Genomic DNA, 25,884 nt, shown 5'->3' on the forward strand with positions numbered 1-25,884 from the left:
AGAGCGTAGTGGGGGGGGGGAGTGTAGATCTGGATCAGAGAGTTATATATTTATCTATCCACAGCAAACTGCTCACAGCTGTTCTAAACCTAAAACATTAACATTTCTACTTTCTAATGATGTATGCTAAGCTTGAAAATTATATTACTGCATTTCTTTGGCACTTCATTTATCTCTTCCTCTAACCCTTTCTCTATATATTTTTATATTTTATATCTTTGTAATATAGCAATAAGTAAGGTCTTTTACCTGCTTTTTGTAAAGTGTCTCGAGATAACACTTGTTATGAGTTGATGCTATACAAATAAGAATTGATTGATTGATTGATATGTTGTTGTGATGACACACCACAAAGCAAAGCTGACTCCTGAGCTCAAACTCTGATTTCTGTGATCTGATTGGTTACAGGTGCCTTCACATGTGCATCCGGATTTTAGGTGATTGCTGATTGCATTTATGAATGAACGCATACAAGCTTTCAGTAGAGAAGTATGTGTAGTGTTTTGCATAAAGTGAGGCTGAGAATGTGTCTGTATCTGGGCTGACGTTTTGCTCCTTGTGTGTCAAGTTTCAATTTTGTATTTTAGTGTGTAAGCAATCATAGCAATTTTTATTCTGAAATAACTGAATTCATGGTAAAAAGGACAAATGACAAACAACTTTAACATGAAAATTATGTAATTTTTTGTAAGAATCAAGACGCCTGCAAACAAACATAGAAGTCGATCAGTAATCCAGCAGCCTCGGCCTGCAGCATCAAATACACCTGTTTGGACTGACAGATGCCTGTTGCCTGTGACTACTACCCACTCGCTCTCCGCTTAACATTAGTCATTGATCGCAGCCAAGCCCCCCACCCACCCCTCCACCCAACCCAACCCCCCCACCCAACCCCCCCCCCCATCGGCAGCTCTAATTCATTTACGAACTTGTCATTCTACATCATTGATTAAGTTGTCCTTCATCCCAGCTTTAATTATATGCAAAGATAAAAGATTTTCTCATTATTGTGTTTAATCTAATGAAAGGCCTTGTGCTACAGCGGGGGGGCCGGTTCAGAGGTCCAAGACTATTGACCTTGGAGGGACACGGCGAGCAGATGAATGTTTTTAATTAGACAAAGCAAGCGGCTTCAGGAGGCAGAGCCTGAAGATTTCTGTTGGCATGGAGGAGCCTTACCTTAATGCTTCTTACTCTTAACATTCAGTGTCTATAGCTGAAGACTTTTCAGCGTTTAAATCACTGCAAAGACACCTGTGTTGAAACCTCTTTTGATTTAGTAATGAGTCATTCCAAATATCAATACCCTGATCTGTTCTTATACTGCTTTATTTCAGGATCTTTAGATGATCACTCCTGTAGAAAAACAATAAATCATTCCTGTATGATTATTTTGTTATTCACAACAAGTAGATTTTTACAGCTAAATGTTTTTCTGTGCTAGTTTTATACACATTGGGACCCACATTTGAAAGCTAAAGCAAATTGCTAATGAACCCCTGAACAACCCGACAGCAAGAACACAATGTAGTGTGTGTTTGTATTAGTGTGGATGTGGAAAGTAAATTGATATGAGCAACAAATATCATCTTTGCATAGGCTGCACTGAGCTCGTTCTCTATTGTAGATTATTATTTTTGAAATCAAAATGTTTTGCGGGTGTGAATGAGAAAGAGACAAAAAAAAAGTGATTTTCACACTTACATTCACAGCACAATATATTCAAAGTCAAAACTCACCTGAAAGTTAACAAGAAAATCGAACACAAAGCTAATTTAACTCCCTGTTGAAAATGTTAACCGGGTCAAAATTCAGCAAGTTACTCCAATGACACGTCAGAAAAAATGTAAATTTATTTTTCATTATTGGAAACAATATGTTGACAACTTAACGCTCAAATATTGTCCTAACAATGCATAGAAGTAACTAGTGTTAGGTGACTGGAATTACTTTTTAAAACTAATTGACATTAGATCAATGAGGTGCAACAGTGTTGTAAAAATAAAAAGACATTAAACAACAACAATATTATTATTTGGAAACATTTTCAGACGTTCAGCTCTTATCGAATTTTTCAAAAAATTACCAGTATGGATTTCAAAATGATCATCCCTATGATCTTAGATTCAAGTAACTTTTGGTCATTTTAAAACATGGTTTACTTTCATCATTCTTGCCTAAATGCACATCATTCAATAAAGTTATTGTAAAAAGTTACAATTGACAGTGGAGTTACTGAAGACATGTGACACTAATGTGGGATTTCAGGGACACATCCCTTAAAGTGACAGTGACACTACAATTAATGTAAAAATAAAGTGTTCAAGTCTGAGGATGAGCAGATGTGATGGACAGATCTCACCACTAGAGGGCGGTAATGCCTCACATCAGCAATTACAGGAACACTATGATCATGTATTTTCTAGGCACTTATACAGATACAGATCAAATATTTACCACAGCAGCTTGTAAAGCTGTTTAAGGAATGAAGATCTACCAGTCTGTAAGTTATTTTTGACCCTTAAAGGCTTATATAAGGCAGATAAAGACTTTAAATGAACAAATCTGGTAAATTACAAATCACTCAAGTTTGTTATTAGGGCAGCTTCAATCCACATTACAAAGATTTTTATAAAAATAACAATTAATTTATCTTTTATGGCAAGGTATTTCTTCTCTTGATTAAAGAGCCCCTTTTTATGTCGGGTTTCATGAAAAGACCACCTGCATCACTCTTTTTCAAATCAGCATTTTAATTGCTGTTTCAACAGCGGTAGATCCTTACAATCATCGATCGATTGTCCTTTATCTGAAATAATCAACCTCATATATGGTACCTCGATTATATCAGATCACCTGGAGAAAAATAGAGTGAAAAATAATAACACCAGTAAAATTAATTTGTAAAAAAAATTCAGTTGGCTCACAGTCGCGTTACCCGTCATGTTCAAAATATTAAATCAGCCGACAAAAATCTGACACTAAAGCGAACACTTTCAGAACAGCAGCAACAATTATCACAAAGTTGTAAATCCAACACAAAGACAAAAGCTGTGATAAAAAACACTCTGGAGGACAAACATCCTCACTTCATCAGACTCTAACATGTGTTTGTCTGTTTGATCAGGGCCAATAACAGCTCTGCACCTTTCTCACCTGTAGCTGATGCAGCCTCTGCACAGCTGACATATTATTGTGTCTGATGTCCACAAAACACATTGGGCTTATGTTGCACCCTTGAAATGAACCGGTCAGAACTCGTCCATCTTCACTTTTAGAAACTTTTATTAAAGAAAAATGCTCCACAGCTTTACACAAGCTTTGTTTTCAGCCTACACACACCTCTGTGTCTCCTTCACTAAGCCTCTCTTAAAGGGCCGTGTCTTAATCATAAAAGGTAGATAAAATAAAACACACAGTATTTACTGTTTACTCTTAGAAATTCAAATTAACTTAAATACTTCTGGATATTAAATTAGTTTAACTAGACACACTGATATAACAAAATGACAGAAAAAAAATGTGAAAATGTGAAAAAGCATTTTTAGCATTTTACACTTCATTTTGGAAAATCAAGTCTGTTCCTTCCCTGAGTTTGAACTTATGGTCACTTAGGAACTTGATTTCTTTGACCCCCAACACTCTCATTGTTGTTTACAGAGAAATCTGAAGTGCAGTCAATGTATACTTTTTAACTGTTTGATAACTTTCTGTCACAGTTTTCTGCATTGAGTCGAGTTTCTCAACCTTAAAATCTCTTGTACTTAATGTGGCTTTTGTTTTTTCTTGCTGTAGCTATTACGAGTAGCCTCCACTCAGTGTGCCACACAAAGACTTGTGGTCACATGTTTACATCCATTCTCCATCTGTGTGCAGCTCGTTCAGCTCCAAACAACACAGAACCTGTTTGAGCTTTATTGTAACATCAACACACCAACCAACGTCCACCTTCCACTAGGTGGCATCATGTACTCAGCATGGTGGTTCTCCTGTTTCAGGTTCATTCATACATGGACTCAGCCAGGCCCGTCTGCTTGATGGTCTCAGCCACCTGTCTGGAGTGCTGTATCTTAGCCGACAGAGCCTCCAGTATGTCGTTCTGGTCCACAGCGGTGGCTGTTCTGTAAATAAATGTCCCCATTGACTCCAGGCCGCGCATTCCCAGATTCACCCCACAACCTGGAAAGACAGACTCTCAGACATCATGCATGTATGGCAAGCCTTTCCTGAAATTAATATATTGAATGAAACTTTGAATATATTGAATGAAAACTTGAATATATTGAATGAAGTCTGAATATATGGAATGAAAACTTGAATATATTGAATGAAAACTTGAATATATTGAATGAAAACTTGAATATATTGAATGAAGTCTGAATATATTGAATGAAAACTTGAATATATTGAATGAAGTCTGAATATATTGAATGAAAACTTGAATATATTGAATGAAAACTTGAATATATTGAATGAAGTCTGAATATATGGAATGAAAACTTGAATATATTGAATGAAGTCTGAATATATGGAATGAAAACTTGAATATATTGAATGAAAACTTGAATATATTGAATGAAAACTTGAATATATGGAATGGAAACTTGAATATATTGAATGAAGTCTAAATATATGGAACTGAAGCTGATTTCAATTCTCCAAATCCACCAGTTTCATTGTTGTCATCAGTTTCATTCAATGTATTAATTTCCTAAACGGCTTGCCATATACATGAATCAGGTAAAATATATTGTAGTAATGCACAGCGCATATTTATAATAAGAAAGTTGGATCCTCATTCTGCAAAAAAAATACTTAGCTGCATTCTTTAAGTCATTGTGATATCGTCAATGAAAAGCTGCTCATAAAAAAACAGTGTGCATCATGGGTAACAGAAGCAAATAAGGCCATTGGGTGCAGCAGTGAGTCACACACCTATTAATAACAAACATACTGCAAGCCTGGAAAACAACTTATTCTGTCCTTTTCCTCTGCGATGCATTTTAAACATGTGTACCTGTGTCAAAGCTGAGCACCCGTGCCGCCTCCCCCTCCACAGTGACCGCCACGTTGTCCTCCTCTATGTAGGCGGCGCTGATCCGTCTGTGCGATAACTGGATCTCAAAGAGACGCCGGCTGCACTGCATGTTGTGCAGCGTCACGTCACTCAAACGAGGTTCAATGTCGGTCTTGTAGGCGTTGAAGGACTGGTGGAAAATGTTCTTCATGATCTGGGCAGGGGGGAAAAAAAGAGATAAACCTAAGATGTTGATGATAACTTCTTAGATGAAGTTAAAGTCTTTCTATGTGATTTTTCACACTTAAATGTAGAAATCAAGTATGTCCTCTGAAAATAACTCTGTGAGTCATGACTGTCTACAATGGGTGTAACACCCGAGTCCCACTGTCTGTGATGTTTTCAGAGTTTTCAGAGTCCTATCTTCAGTTTGTTTACATCGCCAGGTCGGCCGGCTGACTCCTCCCTTCGTGTATAAAAGTTGTTTAATTGAGGGACTAGAGAAAAGAAGAATAACATACTGTACTCACTGCTTAACTGTGTTTCTAGATCACGCTCATTTCAGGTAAATTTACATGCAGTGTGAAGATACCAGCATAATAAAGATCGCTAGCATTAGCATGCTAACACAACAATGCAGCGCGAGTTGTTTTGGTTTCATGCTGGTGCTCAAGGGCGACATCTGCTGGATCAAAAAAATCACATATAAAGCCTTTAAACACTAAGGGCTGTTGTGATTTATTTGTATAAAATACTCCCTGAAGATTACAACAAAACTTCAAGAAGTCAAGTGCAAAATAATAAAAGATGCACCACGACTGATCCCATGACTTATTCAAAGGGAGATACTGAACCAAGTCATTCATTATGAATAATATTGTGATTATTTTGCCATAAAACATGTGGAAAAAGGTTCTGTGGCTTCTGCTTTTCCTTGTCCTTTTTTCTGTCTCTACAGAGCGTGATATCAATTGACACAAAAACAGAAAACATGAAAAAGAAAATCTTTCCACCCTTTTCTGTTTTTCTCATTGACTGACGCATGTTTCTCTCTCTCTCTCTCTCTCTCTCTCTCTTTCTCTCTTTCTGCTGACCCCGTACTTACACAGTCATCTGTTACCAAGTAACAGTGCATCTGAATGGCCACCCACATAGCAACAAGAGCGCCAAGGAGAGGTCTTGCTATGTACCTGTGTGTACTGCACTACATGCTGTGTTTGATCAGAGACTTTACATAGAAACCTGGAGAACTGAAATAATAAGAAGCGCGGTACAGATGGCCTCTACACACACACACACACACACACACACACTAACACACTCAAACACTTTGTTGAGGTCTGACTTCTCCTCCCCCTTTTTCCCCATTTCTTCCTCTGACGCTCTCAGCTAAACACAGGCGCACACACACACTTCCACAGACTTCACACAAACAGGCCGAGATATTCCGACACTAATGGACTCCAATAATAGTGCAGCAGTCAAAGGACATTTGACTGCTGCACTGAATGAAAGATGAAGAGTACGAAGCAAGAATTATTATCAGCTGACTTTCCCTTTCAAGACGTAGAAGTACAGCGACATGTACAAAATAGAAGAAGAAAGAGGTCAACAAAGCTCGAGAAAGGATTTCATCTTCAGGGTCTCACAGAACAGTTGGCCGTGTGCCGGAGGAAGCGGACCATCTTGGACTCTGAGGCGGGGCAGACGAGGGCCATGTAGCGGTTTCTGAAGGTGCCGTAGATCTTCAGGTGGAAGCCGGGTTTAGAGGCGGGGTTTCGGTGCTCTCGCAGGGCCTCCACTCCGTACGCAGACAGGTCAAAGTAAAGGCTGTGGGCTCGGATCTCAGGGGTAGGGACCTAAAGAGAAGAAAGAGAGAGAGAGAGAGAGAGAGTAAGAGAGAGAGAGAAAAGAGAGAGAGAGAGAGGGAGAGAGAGAGAGAGGGAGAGGGAGAGAAAGGAATATGAAGTCATTTCAGATAATATACAGTAACTATACAAGGATCACTTTATGAACATTTAGAATAAATCTACTAAATGGGTAAAATTCTATACATGCATCAGGTGGTTGTAAGACACTGAAGACACACATATCAAACAAAACCAATTGGCTATAGATCCCTTTAAAAATGTATTTAAAAATATTAAAAGTGTGTATTTCTGAAAGCAGGAAAGCGCAGATTAGGTGATGAAAGAGTTAACTTTTTGTACATCTTCACAAATTAAAAAATTTAAAACAGGAAATATGTCTTTTATGTCAGACCTCTGAGACCAGAGACATTGAAGTGATGGAATTTCCCTGCTGGAATGAATAAAGTATATTTTATCTTTATCTTATCTTAATATTTATTATTATATTATTTATAAATTTATAAATATTTATTATATATTATTATATTAATTTGCCTTTTTTTGTCATTTTTTGTCATTTTTTGTCTTTTTACGTAAATATGTGAGGCCAAGTTGCAACAGGCATTTATTTTACTTTTCTTTCCTTTCATTGGACCACTCTCTCTTATAAGAAAGATTTGTTTTACCATGACCTTTTTTTGTCATGTCTCTTTAAAAGTCCCATATTCTTATCATTGAACGTCCATGTTTGCAAATTAATAAAATACATTTTGTTTGTGAAACTGTCATCACTTTAGTGAAGATAAAGAATTGTTGATTTTTTTTTTTTTTTTTTTTTTGCGGCTCCACATTTTCCCCCCAAAGCCAGAATTGATCCATTTTCTTCTCAATGATATAAAACCAGCCGATTGGGATCAGACTGCTTTTTAATGTAGCCGAGGGAGAGCAGCGACTGGGAGGGGGGATGGAGGAGACAGTGGGGTGGACCAGGTCATATCCTGGGAGGTAAATTCAATCACTACAGGAAACAGTCGGGAGAGAAGCAGACAATAAAAAAAACAGACCGCAGCCGCTGAAGAGAACGTGATGGGAATGGGTAATGGCGACATAAAATTAGATAAGGAGACTGTGCTTGTGTTATGATACCGGTTCACATCAGCCTGGAATCTTTTTTTTTTTTTTCATTTCCACTCTGGATATTTTCTCCCAATAAACATGTCATCTAAACGATCAGTAAAATTATTAATATAGTTTCTGGTGATCCATCATTTGTCAAGTTTTGAATGCTCTGTGTGTTAAAACATATAACAAATGTAAAAAAAAGAAAAAGATATTATTCTCTTTTTCTATTTCTGTATCTGCAGCTTCTTCAACATTTTACAGTCAGAGAGACTGGGCTCTGTTAATTACTCTGAGTCATCTTTAGTGGGACCATCTGCTTTTATAACACCAGTTCAACTTTGGCATTCTGTGATGAAAACATTGGGACCGATATGTTTTAATATCTTGATTTGTATTTCTCCTGGCAGGGAACAGATTCTGAATGTGGCCAAGGTGATGTAACAAATCTCAAGCCTGATTATCCTCCATCACCTGAATCCATCAGACAAACAGCTGCTCTTATCAAAACAAAACTCAAAATCTGTTCTCCAAAGCATATAAATAGTTATTTTTTTGTATGTGTGTGTGTGTGTATGATCACTTTTGTGGTAACTGATGTTTGCTTTGTCGTGTGTATGAATTATTAATGACTGTGGAAACACTTTCTTTCTTTTGTATGCTGTTTTGATGTGTGTTTTTAAACTCAATGTAAAGCACATTGAGCTTATCTGTAATGAAATGTGCTATATGAATAAAATTGCTATTTACTATTGCTAGTGTAACGTGAGGGGCCAATGTGTGGTGGATGGATCACTCCATTAAGAGAAACAGAAGGATGGAGACGGATAACTTCCTCAGCAGCACTTTACTGTCATCCACATTGTTTTGCTACACAACAACAACACTTCATTGTTCCTCATCACATGTCCCGTCATTAGCCAATCAGAGGTTAGGATGATTAAACTCAAGGCAAACATTATGACAAACACAGAAGTAGATTCAATATAATTTGGTCACAGTTACTAGGTGCTACTGCAAACATTAAGATATGTAAATATATCAATATTAACTTTGTAAACTCAAATATGTAAATAGCTCACTGTATAAATGTTATCTTATTTTTAATTTAAACTTAAATCCATGGATTAACTCAAATATATTAATTTACTTCACTTTTAAATCTTACACTATTGCTATTGTTTTATCAAACTCGATGAGTAAATCAGAACAGGGAAAGTGTTGAGTCTGCTCAGTCTGTTTATATGAGAGTCTGTAAGTACCTATTTTCATGAATTCATTCATCTTGGTCATTTTGTGGATATATCATTTAAATCTGTCAATCCTCTCAGGGTAATTCTGTTGTTGGGATTGTGTAGCTGTAAGACATCTCATAGCAGCAGATCTATATTTGGATTGGAGCCAAGTATAATAATAATAATAACTTTATTTATAAAACACAGGTTTACAAAGTGCTTTGACAAACAGCAAAAACAAGAACAAACTAAACCAAACACCAAACAGAACCATCACAAGAACCATCACAAGAACCCAGGCAACACAAGAACCATCATAAGAACCATCATAAGAACCATGATAAGAACCATCACAAGAACCATCACAAGAACCATCACAAGAACCATCATAAGAATCACATAAGAACCATCATAAGAACCATCACAAGAACCATCACAAGAACCATCATAAGAATCACATAAGAACCATCATAAGAATCACATAAGAACCATCATAAGAATCACATAAGCACCATCATAAGAACCATCATAAGAATCACATAAGAACCATCATAAGAACCATCACAAGAACCATCATAAGAACCATCATAAGAATCACATAAGAACCATCATAAGAACCATCACAAGAAACATCATAAGAACCATCATAAGAACCACATAAGAACCATCACAAGAACCATCATAAGAACCATCATAAGAACCATCACAAGAACCATCACAAGAACCGAGGAAACACAAGAACCATCATAAGAACCATCATAAGAACCATCACAAGAACCATCATAAGAACCATCACAAGAACCATCATAAGAACCGAGGAAACACAAGAACCATCATAAGAACCATCACAAGAACCATCACAAGAACCATCACAAGAACCATCATAAGAACCGAGGAAACACAAGAACCATCATAAGAACCATCACAAGAACCATCACAAGAACCATCACAAGAACCATCATAAGAACCATCACAAGAACCATCACAAGAACCATCATAAGAACCGAGGAAACACAAGAACCATCATAAGAACCATCATAAGAACCATCACAACAACCATCATAAGAACCGAGGAAACACAAGAACCATCATAAGAACCATCATAAGAACCATCACAAGAACCATCACAAGAACCATCATAAGAACCATCATAAGAACCATCATAAGAACCATCACAAGAACCATCACAAGAACCATCATAAGAACCATCATAAGAACCGAGGAAACACAAGAACCATCATAAGAACCATCATAAGAACCATCATAAGAACCGAGGAAACACAAGAACCATCATAAGAACCATCATAAGAACCGAGGAAACACAAGAACCATCATAAGAACCATCATAAGAACCATCACAAGAACCATCACAAGAACCATCATAAGAACCATCACAAGAACCATCACAAGAACCATCACAAGAACCATCATAAGAACCCAACAACACGAGCTGAGACCAAGAGGAACCAAAGATTTAAAAAGATGTAAGAAACTAAAAGAGATAAAAGTAAATAAAAAGAGAACAGCAATAAGAAGGTAAGAGCAGAAAAAGAAATAAAAACAAGTGAATAAATTATATTAAAAAAACAATAATATTAATTAAAATAAAAAGTAAATGTACAGTCAAGGTGAAGTCTTCTTTCTAGTCGATTAAAGATGTAACCGAATGGAAAAAGGAATTTGTAGGTTGCACCGTCTAACAGAATATAAGCAACACTGTGAAGATGAATACTTTGTCAGCCATGTTTGTTTTGTTGCTGTGTTGTCTGACCACGGCCGGATAAATTCCAAGATGAGCCGCAGTCTGTTTCAGGATTTTATCTTTGAACATACAGCAACACAACCCCCACCTAACAGAGTCAGAGATTGTGTTCAATATTGTGGTCAGCTGCTATCAGCCGGTCCGTGTCACTGTTTGCTCAAACTGGTTTTATGAGACCGAGTCAAGTCGCCTTCTCTGATATCCTCCAATATCCTGTTTCCACAGCCTCATTCTTTACACAAACACACACCTGTCACCTCAGTGTGTGCGCCCGAGTGAACATGACCTTATGTGTAATGTTCAAGTTTGCGTATACAGATTGTGTGTGTGTGTGTGTGTGTGTGTGTGTGTGTCTACCTGTCTCTGGTCTAGTCTCTCGATGGTAGCATTAGCTCCATAAGCGTGGCAGGACTCCACAGTGTAGTCAGAGCTGATGCCGAGCACAGAGCACGAGTCTCCACACGACCCGTCAGCCACCACGATCACACGCGGCCAGTTGTTGTGAGGGATCCTCCGAAGGTACTCCTCTGTGAACTGAAACAACAAGAGACAAACAATAACAACGACACCTGTTCAAATCTGATATTTATATTCAAAGATTTATATTAAAAAACAGATCACTCAATTAATGGGAGAAGCACAGTGGGGGTTGTATTTTTGCAGCCTTAATATGACATTGTGTAAAAAATAAGATCTCTATTGCAAACATTCAAAATTAATATTTATTTAGGGCCTTTATGAATAAAGTGTTTTTATGCTAAAATAACTGTCATAATAAATGAACTACAAATTGGTTTACTGACTCTAAAGGAGAAAATGCTTGTGGGCTAATTACACCTCCTGCAGCTCGGGTGAGGTTTCCTTGGGCTGTAACTAATAATAGTTTTTTTCTCATTAACAATAAGCTGTGTAATATGTATTATTCATAAAACGTCTGCTATGTGCTTCTACCTGTCTTCAAACATCTATTTTAACAATCCAAAACCAGAAGACATTCAGTGACCTGTATGTAAATCCTTACAAATTAGAACTGGAACAAGGTCATTCTCTTTTTTATTAATAGAAAAATCTTCCTAATGAAGTATTTGTGTTGGATTTAATTGCCTGCATTTTAATTTTTTTTTGAGACTACACATTTATGAAAACATTGAAATAGATACCCCTACATATTACATACTGGTCCTTTATGCTCTTCTATACGAGCATGATGGCGCCTGAGTTAGGCTTAGCTGCTGCTCTCTTACCTTTATTTTATTGTGAAGCTCTTTGTTAAGTCTGCTCGTGAAAGGTGCTATATAAATAAACTGTATTTCCTTACTTACTTACTGTAAAGTATTAAGAAATTCTCACACTAATTACCCAACTAATACTCTGTACATGGTTTCAGCTCTAGATGTCATTTACTTCATGATTTTCCCACTCTGAAAATATGCATCTGTGCATCTCATTAAAAATGTGCATCTTTTATATTTCATTTAAATTGTTTGACTACTTTTAATTTAACAAAGGATTTGTTCCCTTCCCTACTAATGCCTATTTGATGTAAGATAATGCTGTGTTGCATTGTAATAAACTGAAACAAGCCCTTTAATGCTGTGAGGAGGTTATGCTTTTCTAAGAAACAGTGCATCTCTGAAAGAAATGTGTTATTTTGCCTTTATGTGTATAGTTGATCCTCAGTCAAATTCAAGGTGGTTGGTTGTGCAGGAGAAAGAGTGAGGGGGCTGTAATGGTTCAACACTATACTGGCTCAGGGAGCATATCAGCCCTGTTTTAGCCTCTCTTCACTGGCTTCCAAATCATAACAGAATTGATTTTAAGGTTGCATTGTTTGTTTTTAAAGCACTAAACGGCCTGGCACCCTCTTATATTACTGATCTCCTCAGCCCCATACACAACAGCCAGGCCCCTCAGGTCCTCTAACATGGACCTCCTAGCTGTAACCTCACTCTCTCGCCATGAACTTGGAGGTGACCGAGCCTTTGCGGTCAAGGCCCCCTCGCTTGAGGAACAGCCTTCCTCCCTCAGGTCAGGTCTGCCCCCCTTTGTGGAATCTTTTAAGTCAAAACTCAAAACACACTTCTACACGTTGGCCTTTGAGTCCTAGTTAGGTTGCTTGTACTTCTTTCCAATGTACTTCTATCAAATGTCTTATAATGTTATTGTCTAATTATATTGTTAGTATGTGTGCATGTGTGTAGGCAAACTTGGATGTGTGAGTTTTGTTTTTTTAATCTGTAATGCTCTCTTGTTTCATGTACAGCACTTTGGTCAGCTGCTGCTGTTTTTAAATGTGCTTTATAAATAAATGTGATTGATTGATTGATTGATATAAGATCTATGTTGAATCCACAGTTAGACAGCAGAGAACAGGCTTATTTAAAAGAGACCTTTCCATTCAGACATTTGAAGCACTGACAGGCTTCAGCAATCATTTATCAAACACAATGTGCTAATCAAGAGGAAATGGCAAACTTGGCAGTGACTCTGAATGAAGCTGAAGTGTGCTGTGATCAAAACCCCTCTTGACCTTGTCTTCCTTCTCCAGAGGTCTGTGAGTCACTCTGAGAGTACAGACAGCATCAGAGCTGAGGAGAAAAAGATGCTGCAGGCCAGAACCAGGAAGGACAAGTATGACACAAGACTACAACTTGATGAGCACAATAAAGAAAAAAAATCATGCAGAGTGAAAGTCTAGTTTGACCTCAATGGAGCATCAACAGAGTCTCATATCTTAGTCCCTCCCCATGACACAGATAATCAGTGAACATTACATAATTGTTTGCCCGCACGATGAGTGCTCGCCGCTCCTCTCTGAGGATCAGGGGTTAGTAGGTTGTTTCTTTTGTCCTATACGTTAATGAGCGTCTGGGAATTTGTTCTCACTGTATATTGGTGTCACGATGCCCATAGTGAGGGATGTATAATAACTTATTTAAACATGTTCTGTTTTCTCATCTTCCAACTGATTGTGAATGTTTTCAGTAGCGTCAACACTGTTTGTTTATTTCTCTCTATAGACTGAATCTCTCTCCTCCAAGGTGTGTAGTCTAGAGTTGTAGCTTATTGTTGTATCTGTTCTCTGTGTTGTTTTGTTTTGTTTTTTGTGTGTTTTGTTTTGTTGTTGTTGTTGTTGCTGTTGTTTTGAGCTGTATGTATTACTTTGTTTGTTTCGTCTGTAGTGTGTTATATTTTCTGTGTTGTACCTGTGTCTTTGTAAATATATGTTTGGGACCCCCTTGAAAACGAGGTGATACACCTCAAGGGGATTATCCTAATACAATACATTTTCTCTAACATGACATGTTTAATTAAAGTCTTTATTTGTGATTTTTCACACTTAAATGTAGAAATCAAGTACATCCTCTGAAAATAACTCTGTGAGTCATGACTGTCTACAATGGGTGTAACACATTAAATACTTCAAATCAAACAGGATTTCATATTAAAATCCATTTACTTACTTTGAGTGTTGCAGTGTTTGGATTAAACACGATTTAGTCTTTGACAGTCTTTTTTACCGCTGCCCAGAAAACTGTAGGCAGGATTCTCTTCAGGTTTGAGGTCAGCTTACATAACAAAGTTCTGATGAGCTGGCTTTCAGTTTGATGTTACACAATGTTGTGTAAGGAGAAGCTTTGTGAGTAATGCGGGGAAAGGATACAGTATGTACAGTTCATCATGGTGTAAAAGAGCACATGTCTCTACAGGAAGTCAAATGAAAAAGGGGGATTTTGAATGTAGGGTATTTAATTCAATAAATGGTGAAGTGTTTGATGTGATGGCCAACAGAGAGACTTAAAGGTCAGTTAAAGATGTAAGTGCTGATGGACACAATAGACAGAGCTATAGGAGACTGCAGCCTCTGAAGAACAGACATCTCTGTAACCATCACTGCAGAGAGTTATCTGACCCCTGCTGAGGAGGAGGCACACACCGGTTGTTTGCTTTGACCGCTGCCTCTGAGGGAAGATCAGGTTTGACAGACAGTAAAGGAACAGGATGAAGGCGGGACTGAGAATCACACATTTCCAAATCGGTGCTCAAAGTAGAAAGCAATCTAAAAAGGGAATTTAGGTTGTTGTTTAAGCACAAAGGGATAGTGTGAAGCTCTATTTTTAGGTACTGTACAGCCCTGTGTTGACTGATAAAGACAGTGTGTTAAGGGTAAGTTCAGTGAGGAAGATATACCTTGGTACCTAGTTGCACTTTGACCTCCACTTTCTGCTTCTTCTGCTCCAGGATGCTCAGCAGATACTCCTGAAACACGCCGATCCTGGTGAAGAAGTGCTCGTTGTGCCAGCAGCCTTCCATGTTGTCAAAGTCCACCCCGAGTCCCAGCAGGAACTTGACACTGCGGGGGTCCAGGGCGATCTGCTGGGGCCGACAGAGCAACGCGGTCCGGTACCGCTCGTCCAGCACAGTCAGTTTCAGCACCTTCCCGGAGCGGACAGCGACCAGCGCGGCCGTCAGCCCCACGGGACCCGAGCCCACGACGAGCACGGAGATCCTCGCCCGCCACTGTCTGATGCCGTCCAGGCTCACTTTCACCACCACGTACACGATCACGGCCGCCAGGGTGCTCAGAGCTGTGTCATAGGCGAGGGCGCGATACTTTTCCTCTGCGTTTTCACCAACTCCTGCGTTTCCTGTCTGCAGCCCGTCCATCCCGAGAGCAAAAAAAAAGTGTGCTAGAAGCTTTCACCTCTCTTTTTTAAATCAGCCGAATGTGCTCTTATCATGCAGGCATCAAAGAAAACCCCTCGGTCCATGCACGTAGCCAGAGCAGCTGCGAGCGTCCTCTGCGCTCCCTCTGCGCTGCGAGTGGAGTTGTTGCAGTACGATGGACTCTCTCTCTTCCTCTCTCTCTCTCTTCTTCACTCTCTCTTTCTCCCAAAGCGCGTCAGCACAAACATGGGCAGTTCAGTCTCTGAGTAGACCTTCGTGTAAAGGTTTGTATCAACCACATTTTCCAAAATTACCAGGACTTTAAAAAAAAAGGTCATTTGAAAGTGGAACAGATACTTGGACAGCGACCAGCAGGGGGGCCGGGACAATGTGCTTCTGTTACTCTAGAAACTATTGATTTTTCTGTTGCTAAACCAAGAGAGGTCGATTCTCTCTCTCTCTCACACACACACACACACACACACACAACCACACACACACACACACACACACACACACACACACACACACACACACACACACACACACACACACACACACACACACACACACACACACACACACACACACAAGGACAAGCACAGCAAACCATACATTCTCGAAGGGCTGATTACAAAGGGCATCACTGCTATTTTCCATCAATGACGTCCCCATAGGAGGAAAACAAAAGAACAAGCCGACATCTGATTGGATGATGAGAGTCAATACAGAAGATGAGGAAAAACAGAAGAGTAGAGAAAAAAAAGATAACTCAGTGTATTCAAGTCATATCTGCTTGTAGGCCTATAGGTCACTTTTCATACTTCAATCTTTCCCTTTGTAACATGCATTTATATTTCAAATTGTTTTCTCTTTCCCTTCCTGGACTCCGTCTAGTGATGTGTCTGGATTTATTGTTGACTTTTATTTCCTTTCTCTTTTTCCTCTCCTTTCATTTTTCTCTGAACTAAAGAAAGCAGTGATTGGGAGCCCACTTCACCATGGTGACGGCTCCTCAGACAACAAGGATGATTTATATGAAAAGATGCATTTCTCTGATGCTGCTGCTGCTGGAAATGATTTTTGAGAAGTGGCAGAACAGAGCAGATTTCTCTTTTCTAATTTGATCAACTTATTTCTGCACCGTTATGAACAACAGACATGTAATGACCTCCATATACAATCAGGTAGAGAGTCCCCCATGTTCACTTTGTTAACTTAACTGAAAACATTTGATAAAAAAAGAGGGAATATCTTCTCAGGCATCACTTTCGGCCATCCCATTGAACTTGATCTACCTGTACTTGTTTGGATGCATTATATTTGTGAACCCTTTATAATCCTGTTTTTGAAATGAAAAAATAAATGAACTTACTTTGTGTTATAACAGAAAAGCTTTCAGTGGAACCTTCTGTCAGTGAAATTTAACATTTTCTTCCTCTCTGCCACCACCCCGTGCTTGACCCCAATGCATCACAGTCATAGAAACAACAACTGTAAGAAGAATACAGAGATCATGCCAGGTAGATACAGTTTGTCAGCTGAATTGAATTGAGATAAAGTGTGTGTGTGTGTGTGTGTGTGTGTGTGTGTGGGGAGAGAGAGAATCAGTGTGACACACTACACCGGTAATTGGTTTCCACCTCTTCAGGTGCCTGGCAACGATCATGCCAGATGAAAGAGAAATGAAGCTCTAATTACAGTTAAGACCTGCAATCTGGCAGGCAACCACAGACGAGGTATTTTTCCTAGAAATGAAAGAAAGAGGTCACCTGGAAACAAAAATAATGAGCTGAAATATTTCATAATGGTGCTCTGAGGATCACTTAAAAAAACAAATCTGTGTTTTGAGTGAAAAGCTTGTTAAACACATGTAAAAAAAAATGCATTCTTGATTTCTATCCTGAATAAAATGTTGCAAGTGTTTTTTTAAATGATTATTTTAACATAAACTGAAATGATCTGAAGAGTATTTGAACTACCTTCTCGCAAGATGAACCCTGAAAATGCACTCTAATCAGTGCTTTTTGCTTTGATTTCCTCATATGCATGCTAATAAAATGCATTGAGCGAGGAGTCTTTTCAATGAAGCGCAGAGATTTGAATGAGTTAATGACACTGAGTGGATCCCTCACACATCCTGCTCAGACAAAGAAGCATAAAAAGCAGGTTTTTTATCAGCTTGCTCACGTCTTAGCACAAACTGATGAAGCTGTGCATAGATTTGAGGCCATAAGGAGAAATAAATTAGGACAACATATTACATTGTTGTCATGGAGTTCAGGCTGTAATAAATCAGCATTTACATATAAGGGTCTCTGCAAGAGAATGGGAGGAGGATATAGCCTAGTTGTGCTGAATATCAGCATGGCTTCAGTCACAAAAACACCAAAAGGCCACAATGGAGAGATATCCACAGCTGTACTCGTAGTACTAACAAACCCTGGGGATTTTAAAGAAGCGAGGTCCTTTGTTCAATAACAAAAAAGTGCAAATACTTTTCATGAGAGCGTATTTCAAGGCCTCAGTAAACATCACAGCCGTCACTGAAACAACAGATTAGACTGGACAAAAGCCAAATAACAAAGTTAACTTCATCTCAAGGACAGAGGGGGAGAATGAGACCATGGGAGGAAATACTGTATGTAAAGACCCCTGAAAATAACTTCACTTTCCTGATCTCAGCTGTTCTCCCCTTGAATTGTTAAAAGAGAAACATTTGTCCACTTTGTAGGTTCCGTTGGTTTAAAACAGGGGGGTCCTGACGTTCCCAGTCTTAAGATGTGTGTTCACAGCTGACGGACTGAAACTGTGCTGACGTGGGCCGAGGCAGCTGGCAACACCAAAACAACCGCAAGGAAAAGATCACGTCACCATGGTAACCCTGTGTAAGTAATAAGGTCAGTGTGCGACGCTGGATGTTACCGTCTTATGGCAAAGTGTTGGAGGGGTTTCCATTAGCAATCAGTCGTTGTAAATCAAATTTCTTTAGACTGCTGTAAATTAATTTAACATCATAGTTCTTTATTTTGATGCCTCTTTGATTACCTTTGACATTGTTACAGTTAAGCTTCAATGAAAGACATTTATGTTTTCAGATGTTTCAGTTTGACTCAGAATTCTTTTCTTTTAGCAGTGTGCTCCGATCAAGTTCAGCTTCATGCACATCATTCAGAAAAGACATTTTCTAGTTAGCTATGTTCATCATATGGTTTGTTTCCCTTAAACCATGCTGGCTGTGTCTGCTCTCATTCAGCAGTCCAGCTGCAGAAGACAAGTGAGCAATATCTCCACAATCATAAAAACAAAATTAATGTCCAAAAGGGAAAATAAGCTTTTTCAGCACGATTGCAGCAGCTGGTAGAATAAAACTTTATTTTCTTACAAGGAAAGTACACAGATGCACTGATTGTGTTCAGTAATTGCTGAAAACAGGAGAGCTTAAAACATGGAAATCGAAGTGTAAAAAAAAAAAAAAGAGCAAAAAAGAATTGTGACATCACAGGTGTAATAAAACTTGCACAACTGGATCTTCATTTATAAATAAAAATTGGCTTGCCACACCTTCAAAATAAATCTACCATAACTTTTGATGCAATACTAGTTGGGCAAGAGTTGTGAACAAAGTTAAACCTTTTTTTTTATCTTTGCATGTGCCATGGTTTGGACACATCAGAACATTCTTTAATAAGATGGAATGAGATCTTGTGACTATTAATGGCATGTCATATAAAGCAGTTAGTTCATAAGGCCTAGTCTATAAGATTTGAGGGCTAGCTTTTCTCCAGCTGTAAGTGAAACGTTCATTGTACTCATAAGGTATTCTGTTTAATGAAAGTGTTTTCTCAGACAGTCATCCTGCATTTCAATTCAATGAAAAATGATGCATGTTTATATTTATTTAAGTCCCTTCTCGGAAAAGCTTTTGAGAAATTTCCTCGAGCACTGTCTCCTTATTTTTGTCCAGAAGCCACAACAGATCTGCTGTGAAAAACTTCCTTTTGAATGATGTCACACACATGACCGGGAGCCGAGATGTAACTGAAGCTGAAGTCAGAAGTTACAGAGCATTGTACTCGACACACTTTGATGGATCAGTCGTAAAGTGTTTCTGGCAGATTGTCATGAGCCTCTTCAATCCCTGTGGGAATAAAAAATAATGACAAGGCAAAGTGAGTAATAAAATATAATATGAAGATGTGACAGCAATATTCAACCTGGTGAACCAACTCCTCAATTTTATGAACATGAACAGCTCATTTATACACCTATTTTTTAGCATATTTATGTAAATGTCGTTGTTTAAGTGTTTCGGTAGATACATTAATGTGCAAACTGATTTAGAAGCACTCTTAGACCGGGCAATGGTCATATTATACAATATGAAGGTTGAGGGTTTGATCCCCAGCTCCTTCAGTCTCATGTCCAAGAGTCCTTGGGCAGGACACTCTAATGCTCCTGCTGCTGTGTCAGTGTGGATGAGTGGGATTAGTTAATACAGATGAACACTTCACATAGCAGCCTCTGCCATCAGTGTGTGAACAGGTTGTGAACGGGTTAATGTGACAAGCGGTTTAAAAAGCACTTTGAGTAGTCAGAAGGCTAGAAAAGATGAAAAAAAAAAAAAAAATTATTTGTGGCGCAAATTTTACAGAAGTTTTTAAAATTGCAATTTAAAACTTACATAAGTAGGAGAAAAATGAACTTTATCTATGTATAACATATATAAACATGTGCATATTATAAACTCCTTCACTGTCACAGTCATATTATTCAACCACACATTCCCAACCTAAAAGAGACTGCTGCTGTGTTTAAAGGTTAGTGTTACAGTCTCACCTGGATGTATTTTCTCTGAGTCTCGTCGTTAAGAACGTGAGCCACGTGCTTGGAGAAGATCTTTTCTCGTCCAGTACGGGCATGGATACCCACCATGGTCACACCGATGGGCCAGGGAGCATTTCCAATGGCCATCTGTAGATAGGCATCATTGGCCTGCACGGGTTGAAAGATTAGTAAACGGTGGGAAAAAAGTAAGAGACTAAAAGGTTTTAAAACTGCTGTTATCGTGATAATAACATACCTTGACATATTCTCTCTCCAACATAAACTTGATGATGTCTGTGATTGATTCTTTGATGTCAGCAGGTAAATTCTGAAATACATTATCATTGTTAGATTTATAACTTTTAAAATTCGACTACTAAACCTTCAACAGCATCTGTGTCGCTTGTTTTGCTTTCCCAAAATGTTACCTTCTTCCTGAGCTTCCTGAAGAGAGGTTTCAGGTAGGACTCGGTCTGTGAGTGGGTGGCACTGGCCAGTTTGCCCTGAACGCTTCGCTTCACATGGTCCTCTCGACTATTCAGATCTTTGGCCCAAACACCGAGAAGAAACTACAACACAGGAAAAACAACGATCGACAACATGTTCTTGTAGTAGACTGAGTGTCAATCATGTCGATAACAAGCATCTGAGTGATGAGCGTTGTTGTTCTGTGTGTGTTCTGTATTGTTCGGCAGAAAGAGGCTTAGTTGGAAGCTGTCTTCTATGAACTCTCTTTAACTGTGTACAAAAAAATGTCCATATTACAAAGCAAACACTGATTGTGAATAGAGAATATCAACATAAATAGCAGCCTCAGAAGAAGTGGAGTACACATGTTTTTAACTCAACAGCTCCCTCAAGACTAAAAGTAGAATCTTTGTTTTTCCTGCCTCACCCTCAAAAACTTGTCAATAAGATCTTGGTCTCCATGGTCATCTCCTCTGCCCAATGTTTTTCCAAGAGCCTGAAGAACAATAAAAGTGTTAAGAGACAAACTGAACCATGACCTAAATGTACTTAGAGCCACAAGAACATGTCACAATTAAAAAGTGTATCTAACTGATGAACAGTTTCTTTCTATACAAAATCAGTAAAGAATTATTAGAAACTCCTGACCCTGATTGCTACTTAATTTACCTCCAGTTCTTCTATTGTGGTGTTTTCTTCGTGCACTTTGAGGTCATGTTGTGTGTCCTGTTCTCCTGGCTCCGTTCCTCCAACGATCTCATTCCGGTACTGCAGGTCGATCTTGTCCATCGCAGCTTTCAGATCATTTCTCAAACCCTAGAAGTGAGACAAGGGTGTAGAAAGGGTGTCAACTAGAATACTGGGCTGAAAAACTGAGACAAAGAATCAATAGAAAGAACCCCATGTACAAAAAAAACAAACAGCTTCAATCACCTTCATTTACAGAACATGAGTGAAAAATTGATTTAATCAGGAGCCTTGTTTAAAGCAACATCAGCCAATCAGATTCTCATGACTCTGTAAGCTTACAACTCATTGGAAAGAAAATTGACCTTAAAGTCTTTATATGCTCCATTAGAAAATGAGCTTTAATCAGTTCAGCTTTACTGGATGATGTGACTCCTTCTCATCAGCCTTACCTTGTTTACTTCAGGGGTCAGAATCTCGATTTTCCTGAGTCTCTGGAAGGCTTCATAATCAGACTCTCCAAACAGTCGGATAGGTTCTCCTCGCTCTCTGAGCCGTCTAATTACCTACACACAAACAAAAGTGGGGGGAAAAGATATTTAACATTTGCATTAGATAAATAAACTGAAAGTGAAGATGTGTTGTTTTTATTTGCCGATGACTCACCTCCTGTCGTGACAGGGACATCGGTAGCTTCTCCTCTGTTAGTTCCAGTTCTAACACGGGGTTAGCCGAGGTGGAAGGCTCATCTTCTTCCTTGTTATCGATCTTCAAGGCAAAGTGGAGGAAAAAGAAGTAGACCTATGTTACTAGAGGAATCTAGAGCTCATATGAAGGTCCAGAGTTTAACATCGGGATATGAGAACAGCATCGGCAACGTATGCATAAGACCTCCGGACTGAGCCTGATGTGTATTAATATACAAACTGGATTGCACACACTCACACCCCCTTCTTACCTGTGAACCCTACATGAAGGACACACAGGTCCTTTAGGACTAAAGTCTGAATTGATAACGTACCAATAAAAGAATCATATTCGGTGATATTACAGTCAAAATGTTTATTAATCAGAATTGAAATGCTGCCCCGTTTAAAGTCTTTCACAAGCAAAACATTTTCAGAGATTTTTCGACACATTAACTGAAGGTATGCTACCAGATCATGCTTTCATGCATCCTGGCACTTTTAGATTGTGAGTATATGAGCACAATCTAAAAGAACAAACAGGAAGTGATTACTAAAAGCCGTCGTAATAAACAATGGGTCTTGCTCAAATAAACACAGAACACTGCATGTGTGCAATAACCATTGCTTGATGTTTGACATTTTAAGTCTCGCAAGAATCAAACAAAAATGCATTTTTCCTTCAGCAAATGTTTCAAAGCAATGCAACAAAAAAACAAAAAAACAAGGAAAACTCAATATTGATCCAAATATTAAATTTGGGTGGCTGCTGTTACAGAGGATTTGTCTTTGGAAGTGAAGTAGTCTCAAGTTGAAAGTATGGTCATTTTAAGCTCAGTTCAGTTTCCCATGCTGAAATCCACACCATGTCTGTGCCCCACTCTGGCTTTGTAGATTCCTTTCCTTGTTCCCTTTCTTTCTGACATGTGATTGCTGCAGAGCCAGAAAACAGTTTAAAAACTGGTAGCTTGTTCAGCATACAGTCCAAATGTCACAGTGGTTTCTGCACATGTAAATTAAATGTATAAGGAAGCATATCAAGCTAAGAGGTTCTTAAAGAAATGCATATAAAAGCGGGTATGTCTGAATAGATTGAATCACAACAATCAAAAGAAGCAGAAGAAGAATGAATGATCTATTGAGCCTGGTGTTGTATTTATCTCATCATCTTGCACCAGAGCACCTAGCCCTCATGGACTTTTATTTACTGGCATTATCGTGTTGTCATTCAGAAAGGGTGCCAAGGAAGAAGAGGCCTTTGGGGCACAGTGTGTTACGATCTTTTATCATGCATCCTGTCAGCTACTTTTCACTGTGCAATCCCATACCTGGCTCTCAGGACTCTCTCGCTGCACCTACAGATGCAGGCAGCAGAGGCAGGTTGGGGGGAAAAACAGCACAGCAAAACACAGAAATAAACACTAATGTAAACACCTGAGCATCAGCGCCTCACCTTATTTTGTTACCTGACAAAAGCTAAAGACTGTTTTACTAAACATGAGATAAAAACAGGACAGGAGAAAGGGATTGATGGTGCACGTGTGTGAGACAGAGAAAGAGGGACAAACCTTGTATCCACATCTTTTAAAGTAATCCTCTTGTTCTTTGTGAGCGAGATCGGACCTTTTGAAGAACTTCTTGGAGTCCTGGAAGAAAACACATGGAGTACATAATGGATTTGTTTCACACTTCTGATGCACTTACATGAAAAGATCACGCTATTTGGGTAAGTAGATAGACGATAGATAAAATCTTTATTATCATTGTATACAAGGACACAACAAAACTTTGTTAGCAACGTTTACAAAAACAACAAAAATATATTTGTGGTGATATGAAAGAGAAATATGCAAAAAGTGGCCAGAGCAGTTGATGTTCAGTGAATAAATGATAATAATAATAAATAAATAGACAGTTGTGGTGACTGAAAGAATATATACAGTTATTATTTTGCAGTGACTGATTAATTAAACAAATATAAATATAGACATATAGTGCAAATAAGTGAAGTTATAGTGCAGTGACAGAGTAGATACAGTTATTATTGTGCAGTGACTGAATAAATCAATCAATCAATCAATAAATAAATAAAGTTAAAGTGCAGTGACAGAATAAATAAATAAATAAAGTTAAAGTGCAGTGACAGAATAAATAAATAAATAAATAAATAAAGTTAAAGTGCAGTGACAGAATAAATAAATAAATAAATAAATAAAGTTAAAGTGCAGTGACAGAATAAATAAATAAATAAATAAATAAATAAATAAATAAATAAATAAATAAAGTTAAAGTGCAGTGACTGGATGAGTAAATAGATAATTATAAAGATAATTATAAAGCAGTGAATTACAAAGTTATTGCACAACATTTAAACAGATTTGCTGTAGAAAAACAATATATGTTCCTTTCTTTATTCCCATTTAAAAATTACAGTTTAACCTGTTATCTTCTATAACTACACACACATATATATATATATATATATTTATATTTTTTATGTATCTTCACGTACCCGTCGTATCGTGGGAAAAACCAAACTCTACCTTGAGGGATGTTGCACAACAGTAGGCAACAACTAGCAAGTAAACAAACAGCCTTACATCCGGGACATTGAAAAGCTGTATTCTATAATGTGAGTAAAATAGGGTTAAAAACAACAACATGTGGTTCTCGAAAGGTTTGCTAAGTGAAATAATAATCAAAGCGCAAGTCAACATTTTAGCTGGCGGGCTAAGTTGCTAAGCTAACAAGACAAAACAACGTAAATAATGAACTCACGTTAACGAGCTGCGTTTCTTCGACAAGTTTCCTTTTCCTCGCGATCTCTGCTTTCAGTATATCCATCTCTGTTTTAAAGAAGATGTGCCCTCTATTTGTTATTCCAACACGACACGTTGATCCGGAGCACAGGCGTCCTGTTGAAGCCTAAAGCGGAAGTAAATAACCGCAACTGACTCAACTTCAGAATTTCAGCGTAAGAGTCAAAAATCGTTCACGCTTTAATTTCAAAATAAAATGTTTAAAATCTTGTTTCAACCGCGAGCTGAGCACAGATGACATCAGAGCGATTTATTTCAATTCTTATAAAAACAAAACAAAAAAGTTTGGACTCTATAAGTAGTACATTGATATGGTTTAGCCCATATTTGCATAGCAACAGTGGGCTAATATAAAAATAGGGTATTTTAGGCTTTAAATATTTAAAATATTCTGAAATAGTTTTTAAATGTAAAATGAAGCCGATTGACAATATTCACGAATGTTGGTAATGAAAATGTGGAAATGTTTTCCAGCCATCATCACCTCATGACTCATATCAATAATGCTACATAATAATAATAATAATAATAATAATAATAATAATAATAATAATAACTCTTTCCACAAGTGGAAGTGTACATACCTTGTATTATTCTATAATTGTATTTTTTCTGCCTTTATTTAACTGATGTACATATGTTTGATTTTTAACTTCTTGTTATTTTTGATAATTATATTCCTCTTACTTGAGCTGTTGTAGCAAAAAGATGTCTCACATGGGGATCAATAAAGTTTATCTTTATCT

General features: G+C 38.0%; 2 protein-coding genes across 3 annotated transcripts; both read right to left on the reverse strand.

Moving 5' to 3' along the window:
• Positions 1 to 1,835: 1,835 nt before the first annotated feature.
• Positions 1,836 to 15,804, reverse strand: si:dkey-234i14.6 (uncharacterized). The gene is made up of 5 exons (XM_020657769.3): positions 15,175 to 15,804; positions 11,341 to 11,517; positions 6,667 to 6,876; positions 5,018 to 5,231; positions 1,836 to 4,179 (listed from the first exon to the last, which is right to left on the reverse strand). The coding sequence occupies exons 1-5, from the start codon at positions 15,649 to 15,651 to the stop codon at positions 4,001 to 4,003; spliced, it is 1,257 nt and encodes a 418-aa protein (XP_020513425.2). The 5' UTR covers positions 15,652 to 15,804; the 3' UTR covers positions 1,836 to 4,000.
• Positions 15,805 to 19,004: 3,200 nt separating this feature from the next.
• prpf18 (PRP18 pre-mRNA processing factor 18 homolog (yeast)) lies at positions 19,005 to 25,257 on the reverse strand. 2 transcript variants are annotated; one of them, XM_065957379.1, is made up of 11 exons: positions 25,098 to 25,257; positions 23,888 to 23,965; positions 23,648 to 23,674; positions 22,300 to 22,401; positions 22,086 to 22,199; positions 21,616 to 21,762; positions 21,374 to 21,442; positions 20,907 to 21,047; positions 20,735 to 20,806; positions 20,491 to 20,646; positions 19,005 to 19,792 (listed from the first exon to the last, which is right to left on the reverse strand). In XM_065957379.1, exons 1-11 carry the CDS (start codon positions 25,161 to 25,163, stop codon positions 19,712 to 19,714), a joined length of 1,053 nt encoding a protein of 350 aa, XP_065813451.1. In that variant the 5' UTR covers positions 25,164 to 25,257; the 3' UTR covers positions 19,005 to 19,711. The 2 variants fall into 2 exon arrangements, with proteins under 2 accessions (XP_065813451.1, XP_065813452.1); XM_065957380.1 differs by lacking the exon at positions 23,648 to 23,674.
• Between the last annotated feature and the right edge of the window lie 627 nt (positions 25,258 to 25,884).

This window comes from Labrus bergylta, chromosome 7 (genome assembly GCF_963930695.1).
Source record: "Labrus bergylta chromosome 7, fLabBer1.1, whole genome shotgun sequence".
Classification (NCBI taxonomy): Eukaryota; Metazoa; Chordata; class Actinopteri; order Labriformes; family Labridae; genus Labrus; species Labrus bergylta.

What these genes read in the sequence shown, in the direction of transcription:
- si:dkey-234i14.6 (XM_020657769.3), bottom strand. Translation starts at nt 15,651, where the DNA reads ATGGACGGGCTGCAGACAGGAAACGCAGGAGTTGGTGAAAACGCAGAG. An exon ending in AAGTGCAACTAGGTACCAAG is followed by an intron (nt 11,518 to 15,174) that starts GTATATCTTCCT and finishes TTGTTGTTTCAG; the next exon opens with TTCACAGAGGAGTACCTTCG. An exon ending in GGTGCTCAGCTTTGACACAG is followed by an intron (nt 4,180 to 5,017) that starts GTACACATGTTT and finishes CTGTCTTTCCAG; the next exon opens with GTTGTGGGGTGAATCTGGGA.
- prpf18 (XM_065957379.1), bottom strand. Translation starts at nt 25,163, where the DNA reads ATGGATATACTGAAAGCAGAGATCGCGAGGAAAAGGAAACTTGTCGAA. An exon ending in GAGAGAGTCCTGAGAGCCAG is followed by an intron (nt 22,402 to 23,647) that starts GTATGGGATTGC and finishes TTTGCCTTGAAG; the next exon opens with ATCGATAACAAGGAAGAAGA. An exon ending in CCACAATAGAAGAACTGGAG is followed by an intron (nt 21,443 to 21,615) that starts GTAAATTAAGTA and finishes ATTGTTCTTCAG; the next exon opens with GCTCTTGGAAAAACATTGGG.